The sequence below is a fragment of the Humulus lupulus genome, chromosome 1 (assembly GCF_963169125.1).
Source record: "Humulus lupulus chromosome 1, drHumLupu1.1, whole genome shotgun sequence".
Classification (NCBI taxonomy): Eukaryota; Viridiplantae; Streptophyta; class Magnoliopsida; order Rosales; family Cannabaceae; genus Humulus; species Humulus lupulus.
The window spans coordinates 38,859,747-38,870,887 of NC_084793.1; the positions used below are offsets into that span (position 1 = coordinate 38,859,747).

The 11,141-nt window shown below is 34.8% G+C and overlaps 1 protein-coding gene across 6 annotated transcripts; it reads right to left on the reverse strand.

Annotated features, from left to right (window-relative positions):
* Window positions 1-3,269: 3,269 nt before the first annotated feature.
* Window positions 3,270-8,640, reverse strand: LOC133791456 (heat stress transcription factor A-2c-like). Of its 6 annotated transcripts, none has more exons than XR_009874181.1 (5): window positions 7,820-8,640; window positions 6,064-6,809; window positions 5,093-5,900; window positions 4,009-4,099; window positions 3,270-3,612 (listed from the first exon to the last, which is right to left on the reverse strand). XR_009874181.1 is itself a non-coding variant. In XM_062229385.1 (3 exons), exons 1-3 carry the CDS (start codon window positions 8,270-8,272, stop codon window positions 5,741-5,743), a joined length of 1,359 nt encoding a protein of 452 aa, XP_062085369.1. In that variant the 5' UTR covers window positions 8,273-8,640; the 3' UTR covers window positions 3,270-5,740. The 6 variants fall into 6 exon arrangements, 1 of the variants encoding a protein (XP_062085369.1); XR_009874180.1 differs by having other exon boundaries at window positions 3,270-3,621; XR_009874177.1 differs by having other exon boundaries at window positions 3,270-4,099.
* Window positions 8,641-11,141: the final 2,501 nt, after the last annotated feature.

The window sequence follows — 11,141 nt, forward strand, 5'->3', positions numbered from 1 at the left end:
TTTCAGCACGAGTCCTTCACTTAGCGCAGGTACAACTAGCAAATAAATATATGGAAAAAATAACCAGGGAATCCATTTATTGTCCACGTGGACAGCTTAGTTTGCACATTGGTTATACGAGCTAGGGATACAGAGGTTTTGAAGCACGAGCTCTGAATATTCAAATGGCTGCCGAAAACTCGGAGAAATATCCAGCTAGTGGTAACTCAAAAATATTGCATACCCGCGGATCCCCAAAGACTCGGGTATTTTTATACGATTATTTATGACCAATCTTCCATATTTAATGTCCCATATATTAGGAGATCATTTACTTTGTGATCAAATCATATCCTGGTATAAATGGGAATAGTTTATATTAAATGTGATATAAATATGTAAATCTGTGATTGACTCACGCAGTTACCCAAACCTGTCCATGGAATTTCTCTATAAATACTGAAAATATTAGACAGGGAAGGGGACGATGATTCTATAATACTAAAACTCTGCCAAAATAGAGAGGGAAACAACAATGATATAGACTCGTGGACTAGGTGGATTTTAACCACTGAACCACGTAAAATATTTGTGTTCTTGTGAATTCATTTCATATTTTGGTTTATTACTAAGCACTAATCAACCTTATTATTTCTTAAATACACTGTTGGCGAAAAACCGCGTCAACACATAGCATTCAAAGTGTGTTCAAAATTATTCCAAAAATTCAAACAACTCATAAAGTATTCAATAACCAAAAACATAAGTCCTTAGGGTTTTTAAAGAAAAATATCCCATCTTATTCATTAACATTTCATTGTACTATCTACGTGATGGACTCAAGTCCTCCACTGTGGACTCGTCCCCAGAACTGTAGTCCTCTGAGATGTCGAAGTAGTCGGGGGCACTCGCCAATGCTCTCATTTTAGCGCTCACTAGTGGTATGGCATGAACTACCTCTTGACATGCCATAGCTCCTTCCAAATCGTGTACCCTCTCATAACGCTCCTCCATCTCTCCATTGTCCATTTTTACCATAACTGGCTCCTCACGACTAAAATCGTAGTTATCCATAAGATCGTAGATCACGTACTCGAAGGTGCTAAAGTCTAGGTCATCCTGAATGACGTTGTGCCATGACATAGCTAACTGGAGAAGGGCCTTGCGATACACCGACAATGCTTCCCTTAACACCCAGTATTGCTCTATAGGCCATAGCAATGCTCATATTTTGTTCATGATTCCTTGAATACGATCGCAAACCACGACCATGGTTTTTAACACCGCAATCCTCCAATCGTAGGGGTCCTCCTCAAGAGAGACCTTGGGTATCGCGCGAATTTCCTTAAGTAGCTGCTTCTTAGTGGTTTTTATAACGAGAGGCATCTTACTGTATTGAATAACAAAACTATAAAATTAAGTGGTTGGAGGACATTTCTTAGGGTCCTGGTTATTAGGGAGGGAAAACTTAAAAAAATACTCAGTTTATTATCGAATTATCCATACTTATTCATATAACTAATTTAAGTAAGTTCTTACTGATTTTTTGATATAAACTTACCAAACTATCCTTATTGCACATTCATCACAATTCACCATCTTCTCATAATAATAATAATAATAATAATAATATTAAGGGCATAATATGATGTTAAACTAAAAAATGAGTTTTTTTGTAAAGTTTTTGGACAGGAGGCATTCTTTAACTAGAAACACAAACAATGGGGTGTAGAATCTAATATTCACTATTATTAGGGAGCAAACTATAAACAATTCTGAACTAGGCCAGCCCATGAATAGAGATGGACCTTTACTATTACACAATATATGTTTGGTAAGGATGGAAAATAATATGGATAAATAATGTAAAAGAATAAGAGAGTGCATTTGTCAAAAAAAAAAGAATAAGATAGTGTGAATCTCTTGTATTGTTTAACTGGATAGGTGAATGGTAGGAAAGATAATTATTATTTATTGATAAAATTGTCATATTATCCTTTTTTTAATTACTTTTGAAAAAGATCTAATTGGTATTATGCACGAAAAATAGAAAGAGGGCTCACTTTCTTCCAATAATACAAGGATTAAAAATTATAATTAAAATTAATTTTCATCAGTGAGCATTTGGTCAATTTTTAAAAAAAATTATGATTGAATGAAGATTTCTAAGCTCTTTCCTCCTCTCTCTTTTCACCTATCCCTCCTACCATAAATGATTTTATTTCTCCCTCCACTTTTTTCTTCCTACCAAACAGCCTTGAAAACTAATTGTAGATTTTTTTTTATAAATTTTAAAAATGAAATAAAGGGTGTAGGTATTTCATAAATATTAGTTGATAAAATTTATGATATTTTTTGCTCTAAAAAAAAAATCAGTAGTGTCATTGTGCCCCTAACTCAACATCATTCTAGAAATTTACTAGAATCACGGATGGAAATGAAATTGACACGCTTTATTCCAATAACTATTTATGGAGTTTACCAAGTACCAACATCAACATCAAATAATAATTTCAACTTAGAAAAGATAAACTCATAGGATAGAAGAGATAATAATTTCAATCTCACGGCAGCTGGAAATCGATCCCTAAATGATATTAATTTCAATTTTAAAACTAGAAAAAAAAATGTTGGTTAAGACTGCGAAACCAGCATCAAATAATAGAAAGTGAAAGTTTCACTCTTTAGATTATACAAGTTTTTGTTGGAACTGTATTGAATTATATACTTAAGCAATCATTGCCTTATAAATTTTGCTGCTTGTGATGTCTGATTATTTCCTTTAAAAAAAAACATCTCTTTCTACATAGTCGACTTGATATGAGTTTGGCTTAGTGTTTCGATTTGACATTTCTCGTGAAAGTTTTTCTGGTGCAAATTATATTAACTTTGGTCTTCTCTTTTCTTTATTTTGTTCTTATAAGGCGTTGGACTGAATCAGAGTACAAAGAAAAAGCTAAGTGCAAATAAAACAAATTTTGGTCTTCTCATTTTTTTTTTGTTCTTATAAGGCGTTGGACTGAATAATAGTACAAAAAAAAAAGTTAAGTTGAAAACACTTGCGATTATTAGAGTAGCAATCATTCAGTCATAAATAAACTCCTATCTTTAGCAATAACAAGACAACCTAATTACAATACCATACAACGACGGTATATATTAAGAAAATCATGTTATGACTTCACCAAATACCATAAAATATATTTAAATATACATATCATATATTACTATCAATATCAGATCTTTTACATTAACACCAGATATTGTTGAAACTCAAATAAGACAATGCAAACGACAAAAGGAGATCCTTTACTGAAGATATTAATGCATTGTCACATACTTATTTTTCTCTTATCGTTTTGTGAAAGACGATTCATTGAATGAAAGCAACTACCCTATAAGACAAATATACTGCTAAATTTGATGAGTACCAACTCCAGGGAGGGAATTCAAAATCAGGTTCCTTCCGTACTGATGCAATTTGCAAGCAAAGCAAGTATTATGTACACAAAACAAATCTATGGCGCTTGTGGCCAACCCATATGGCAATGACAGCCAACACTTGGCATCTTCCGTCTCTCAATGCTCTGCAAATATTCTGATACTCAAAACAACGATCACCCTGATATTTTCCTACATCAACTTGGACCATATATTAAATATGGGGCCACTAAAAAGTGTAAGCTCTTGCATATAGTCAATGTCTCAATGATAATATGAATTAAATTTAATTATATATACAGTACTGAAATGGACATGCTTTAAACCAAACATGCTTTGGTGTATTGAAAGGCTTGATCAAAGGAAACTGAACAGTTGCTTGTTTTGTAATGTGAGGTACTAAATGTCACATTACAAACTCTTGCATTTGTAATGTGTTTTTGAAAGGTTTGCTGCTATATCAGTTTATATGGCTTCTTTCACTTTCATTACATTACATTACATTGCAGCTTCAGTTTCAGTTTCCTTTTTCATCAGGCTCATTCTTTTCACCGTAATAAGAATAATTATAATAAACTCTTTACATACCATTTTTTGAAATTCTTAAACAGTATAGCTCCAAAACACAAAAGCCAGGAACCACGAACAGTAACTTTATCTGGTGATGCAGAACGAACGTCTGCTCAAAACAGGAGAGATCTCATAAACAATGCAGAGAAAATCATGTTTTATATGTTGTTTGCTTCTTACGTGAATTTAGTCTACATGGTTTTTCTTTTTCTGTATAACGTAGCCTCTCTCTCATATTCACAACAAACTAATGGATATTCTAGCATTGCAGAGCTCTCTTTGACGAAAACGCTTGTAAAAACACTAGACTAAAGTCACGTTATCTTGTGCAATGATCCCAGTAACTTTATCTGGTGCTTTAGAACGTCTGCTCAAAAGAGAGCTTATAAACAATGCGTGGAAAATCAATCAAAACAAGACCATCTAACATGAAATGGATATTCTAGCACTGCAGAGCTCTCTTTGACGAAAACGCTTGTAAACACTAGACTAAAGTCACGTTATCTGGTGCAATGACCCCATGTAACTTTATCTGGTGCTTTAGAACGTCTGCTCAAAAGAGAGCTTATATACAATGCGTGGAAAATCAATCAAAACAAGACTTTCTAGCATGAAATGAAACCTTATGTTAACTTATTGAATACTGATGAACTGTTAAGTTTGTATGGTTGTTTGATTCTATGTAACCTCTCATATTCACAAGAGAGTAACAGATATTTTAACACTATATAGAGCTAACTATTGATATATAATGCTTGTAAACCATTCCTATCGTGGCCCTAATGTAGCACAAGTAAATATGATTTTCCCTCTCCACTTTTTGCTAACACTGCCTTAGAACTCACTTGTTATGCGTAATAAACTATAGCACAGAATTCCTTGATCTATAATATAACTCGAGTGAAAGAGTTTTTCCCTCTACACTTTTTGCTAACACAGCCTTAGTACTCACTTGTTGTGCGTAATAAACTAAGTACAGAATTCCTCTACACTTTTTGCTATAACAGCCTTAGTACTCACTTGTTGTGTGTATGTACAATCCCACTTAAAAATCCCATTGCACCCAAAAAAACCAAAGCTTTTATATAATATCTTAACTCACAATGATACAGCAGCACGTGATGATGATGGTCTTCTTCAAAATCTGATAACGGCATTAACAAACACATTCATTTTTTTGGCTATTAGTTTAAACAATACATTACCACGTTGAGTATCAGATCACTTGATGTACAGCAGTTGAAAACGATTCTTGAGGACCAAATTTGCCTTTGCACGAAAAAATCTACATGAAACTTATTACCGAGACCACCTCTCTTTTATGTATCACAGAAGAAATAAGGGTCAAGTAATCAGGTAGAGATATAGCAAAACAAAGAGCACAAGAACAAAAAATATAAAAATATCGAACCGACAATGTCAACTACCAACTGCAACTTGGATGACAAAACAAAATTCAGTTGTGGTTCTTGAAGCTCGCAGGTACATCTTTAGTCCAGATCATCAACAGCTTTTTTCTACAATCTACATTCATTTGAGAACCAAGACAAAAGGAGCAACAAATTACAAACAAGGCATAGTACATGGGGTTTTAAAGCTAGGTTTTTTCTTTCTTTTTTTTCTCTCTTTTTTTTTTCTTCCCCTTTCTAGGGTAGTGAAATGAAACAGAAACTTAAAATTAACTTATCATGCATTAGATACGAAAAATTTAAAGCTGCCATAGCCTCTTGTCCAAACCAACGCTTGCAACCTACCTAAACCAAGATAGAAAGAAAAATATTGAGAGGAAAAAAGATGGACAATATGGAAAGAGAAAGTGACTTGACAAAGTAGTTAATAAAGGGGTTAGAACCAGAAGAAACAAGATAGTTTCCACCAATATTCTTCTCTCTGTGAGTTCCTCTTGTTCTCTGTCAAATAGAAAGAAACCCAGGTGAATGTTATGAGCTAATGGCTTCTTCTTTTTTAGGAGACCCAAGTGAATTTTTCTTACACCCAGGCCTTCTTTTTTTTGGAAAAACAGTAGTTAACTTTTTTTTGGAAGGGATCTAAGCCCCATCATAGCTTTTGTACCTAGGACTTGAACCCAAGTAACCAAAACGATCAGTTAACACATTAACATCTTCATCTTCAACCGCTTTAGCTTCCTCACTAAACAACTCTTCCCAAAACCCATCATCAAGTTCTCTATCCCCACTCTCTGGTGGCTCAAGTTCTTCATCTCCTTCCTCCTGCTCCACTCTCAGCTTCCCAAAACCTTGCATCTCAAGTGCCAAAGCTTCTAGCTCTGACACTTCAAAACCATAATTACTACTCTCATGAGGCTCAACTTTGATTGAGCCATGACTTGTTTCAATCCCACTGGACCTGCTGCTAGGCCCTTGATCAATAGGCCTTCTTCTTTTCTTAGTCATGGCTTCCTCAATGACTTTTCTCCTCTCTTTCTGTTGAACTAACTGCTGTAGAAAAGCTGGGTTTTTCATTGCTCTAGCTAAGAAAGCCATCATTTGTTGCTGCTTCATTTCTGTTCCTTGTAACCTTTGCTCCATAGCTTGAAGATAAGCTCTAGTGTTCTGCTGCTGTTGTCTCAGTTTGACCAACTCCATCATCAGTACTTGCTTGTCTCGCCTCAAACGGTCGATTTCTGCGTCGAGCCCAAAACGGCCCAATTCCACACATGGGCCTAAGGCCTGTTGTTCATGAGGAAACGGCTGAGAAGAGGCTCTCCTCCTCCTGATGCTCTTCAAAAGATGTTTTTGGTCTCTAATAAATCCCTCGTTCGCAAACTCCCATCTATCTGCATCGATTTTTCTAAACCCCTGAAATTTTTTTAAATTTTGTTTTAGTGTTTTATGTTTTTCAAAAACAGTACAATTTGTCTCAATTTTTTTTTCAAACCATAATTTTACTAGAAATTTCTGTTTTTTCATAAAGTAACTGAAAGAGACATTTACGGTGATTTTAGAATTGATGGGTGAGACTATATCAACCATAAATTTTCTTTAATTTTGGGCATTAAATTACAGAACCAGGGTTACCAGAAAAAACAATTTACTGCAAGTGTAAACACGGAAGAAGAAAAAGACAAAATGGTGGAGAATGGGGGTGAGCCCAGAAAATAATGGAAAGAAAAAGACAAAGCAAAAAACGGAGATCTCCATGAATATTCTACAATCAACCAATTAATGCTCTCAGTTCATTTTCACGAACCTGGAGTCCAGCAAATTTCAGAACCCATTCGAACACAACCAAGAAGAAAATAATCAAATACCTCAAAAAAAAAAAAGGGGAAAATGTTGTTCAATCAAATTTCAACGGACAAAAAAAAAAAGTTATTTCTAGGTGATGATCTTCGTTAATGATTTTCTGGGTTGAATCTTCATTTTTTCGATCTGGGTATCTCTCACATATTGAAATTTAGATGAAACTTCAAAGCAGGCAGAAAGAAAAGAATTGTGTAATAGAGAGAGATTGGTCTATGCACTTTAAAATATAATAACAAAAAAAGTATTAATTTCTTGTGATGATCACAGAATGAGTTCTTAGTTAATGGCTTTTTAATATTAAAAGTATCATTTGTCTTCGATCTGGGTATCTCTCAAAAATTGAAATTTCAATGAAACGGTAGAAAGAGAAGAATATGATAATAGAGAGAACTTGTTCTATGCAATTTCCAAAAAAGCAAAATTCGTAATTTCTTGGTGAAAGAGTTCTTAGTTAATGGTTTTTCTGCGTTAACGTTAGTATTTTACGATCTGGGAATGTTTCAAAAATTAAAAAAAATTGATGAAACTTTATTACTGTTGTGGGTAGTAAGAAAATAACTTACATAAGTATTGAGCTGCCTAACAAAACTTGAGAAATTATTGTGCTTAAAGTATCTGGGAAGGAGATTCAGAGCGAAGGCATGAGGATCCCAAACGACAAAGCTAGAACCATCTTTGCTCCAAGACACTACCCGATTGGTCGATGGGTCATCCACCATGTCATATGTCTTGGTCAGGAACGGTGGAGGACCCACATCGTGGAGGCCTTCCATTGGCTGGGGCGCAGGCATCGTTAGTGGCTGTGAGTCACCGCAAACATACTGTGAAGAACTCGACGACCCACTACCAGGGTACTCCTCCTTGACTGGGTATAGAAAATTCATACCTTGAAACTGCGACTCCCGCAACTTTTCTTGGGTTTTGGTTACCTTGTCCAATGGCCTTATTGGGTAAGATGGGTTTTGATCGAACAATTCGATATTAGGGACTACTGAATTGAAAAACAGTTCAAACATACCAAGAACTCAAATGGTTTTTTTTAAGAAAAAAATAAAGGACAGCGGCGGATGAGAATCACTAGCAATAAAGTCAAGATATAAAGTGGTATAGATGAAAAAAGAAAGCGGTAAAAAAGATGAGAAAATGAAAGAAAAGTTGAAGGTTTAATGGCTGCTTCTTCTTCTTCTTAGAGATATTAACTGTATCTGTGCATTTTACCTCTTTTGGGAAGTCGTTGAAGCCGTTAAATGAAGTGGATAATAGTGTGTAAAGGACCAAGGAAGCTGTGGATTTGATACCCAAAGGGTCAAATATAGGAAGGGATTTTTGGTTAAAAAAAAATGGAGGAAAGTTCTAGATCTTGCTTGTGGAGCAAATATTTTATTTATATGATTTTCATTTTCAATATTTTTTATTTGTCGCTACTTCTTTCTTCATTTGGTAAAATAGGAATGGCAATGGGAAGAGAAAGTGGTCCATAGGAAAGTTCTCGAAGTTCCTCAGCCAGGGGATGGGAGGCAAGAGGGGTTGGTCTCAAAATGAGTTTTTTTTTTAATAAAATAATAATAATTTTTTCTTGTCCAATTGGTATTGGTTGGCAATATACCCTACTTAATATAGGTTTAATTCATCCTTGATATATATATTTGTTTGGCTCTAAATTTACTCTTGATATTATTCCTCCTAGCTCAAATAACACAAAAATTTAATTTACAACATAAAGGAAAAATGCACACAAAAAAGTTATTAGTTTTTTTTCCCTCTTATGATGGAATTAGTTATATATATATATATATATATATATATATATATTAGGAAGATTTATCAATATTTACTAACTATAGATGATTACTAACAATTATAATGATGTGCCAACAAAGTGACTTGGAATCGCAAGTTGCCAATAGCTAAATATTTTTTTCTACATTAATTTCGAGTCTAATTATTATTTTTTTGCCATAATTAATAGTGTTTACAACCAATATAAACATTAGCTATATTTAAAAATTGACATGCATTTGAAAAATGAAAAATTTACAATATTATATTTTCATAATAAATACACGTTTTTCATCAGCTAACCCTTTCAAAAATTTGAAAAAATCAAAATTTATTTTTAGAAATATTAATTAGCAACTATAAATATGGACTATTGATCTTAATTTAATGGTTAACATTAAAGTAACCATAAACTTCTCAATGGTTACTATCCATAGATGAGTACTAACAATTATGATGAGTACTAATAATTATTTATTTATTTTAAATATATATATAATAGAATAAATTATAGTTCTATAGTATATATAGATATATATTTACATGACTTATATATAAAATACAATAATATTTAAAAATAAATTAACAATAGAAATAAAATAAGAATAGAAAAATTCATAGTGTAGACAGTAGTATATATGCATCAACTATTTTTAACTTCTAATATATCTCGCAATGTCCTTTGGTGAATTTGATTGAAGAAATCACTTCATAAAAAAAAATTATCACACAAATTTATAAGATAAAAAAATAATATGTATGTCTTTATTATTTTTAAATAAATATGATTTAATTATTTAAATTATAATAAAATATCTTAAAATTATCATATTTTAATTCATTCATTCTGTTACAACCCAGATTTCGAGCTATGTTAAATACGACCTCGAAAGTTGGATTCGCAAATAAGTGGATTCATAAGGTTGGAAACATGCTCCAGGAATGGATGTCGAGCCTGCATGAAAATTTCTGGGCTTTATTGTGAACTCCCGTGGAATCGAGGCTAACCCCGACAAGATCAAGGCCCTGATTGACATGCCCTCACCCCGAAGGCACAAGGATGTCCAAAGTTTGACTGGCAGGATGGCGGCCCTAAGCAGATTCATCTCGAAGTCTACAGATCGTGGTCTTCCATTTTTCAACTTGCTGAGAGGAGGTAAGAAGTTTGAATGGACAGAGGAATACGAGCTGGCCTTTCAGGAGCTCAAAAAGCACCTTGCGGAACCACCCATCCTGTCAAAACCTGAAACGGGGGAAATACTGTACCTATACCTTTCAACTACCGAACACGCGATAAGTGCAGTGCTCGTCCGAGAAGAAGAAAGGGTGCAAAGACCCATTTACTACATCAGTAAAAGATTACTGGGGGCAGAGTCAAGATATCCACTGATGGAGAAACTCGCGCTCAGCCTGATTCATTCATCCCGTAAGCTCCGCCCCTACTTTCAGGCACATCCCATCCATGTGCTGACTGATCAACCACTTAGACAAGTCCTATCTAAACCAGAGGCTTCAGGTCGACTTCTTAAATGGGATGTTGAGCTCGGACAGTTCGAGATCACCTACCACCCAAGAACGACCATTAAGGCACAAGCATTGGCGGACTTTATAGTGGAATGTACGGGTATAGCCGACGACGAGGTAATAACCACGGCCCACGAGCTGTGGAAACTTTACGTCGACGGCTCATCAAATGAAAATGGAGCAGGGGAAGGGATCATTTTGGTTACCCCCGCAGGAAGCAGATTTCATTCTGCCCTAAGATTTGGCTTTAAAGCATCGAATAATGAGGCCGAATACGAGGCTTTACTCGCGGGACTTCGTATAGCTAAGGAGCTCAAAGCTAAAGCTATACATTGCTACAGTGACTCCCAGCTAGTGGTTAATCAAATCTTGGGTGAATACCAGGCTCGCGGCATGAGAATGGCAGCTTATTTGGAGAAGGCAAAATCAGCGTTAGAGTGTTTCGAATTCTATACAATCGAACAGGTTCCCCGCGAGCAGAATTCAAATGCAGATGCCTTAGCTCGACTCGCAACGTCCGCCGAAAATGAAGAGCTGAATGTCGTACCCATAGAACACCTATCAACGCCTAGCATTAACGAG

Excerpts from the sequence above, each read along its gene's own strand:
- LOC133791456 (XM_062229385.1), bottom strand. The coding sequence starts at position 8,272 with ATGTTTGAACTGTTTTTCAATTCAGTAGTCCCTAATATCGAATTGTTC. Across the intron at positions 6,810-7,819 it reads TTAGGCAGCTCAATACTTAT|GGGTTTAGAAAAATCGATGC; the intron begins GTAAGTTATTTT and ends AAAAAATTTCAG. Across the intron at positions 5,901-6,063 it reads TACTTGGGTTCAAGTCCTAG|AGAACAAGAGGAACTCACAG; the intron begins GTACAAAAGCTA and ends TCTATTTGACAG.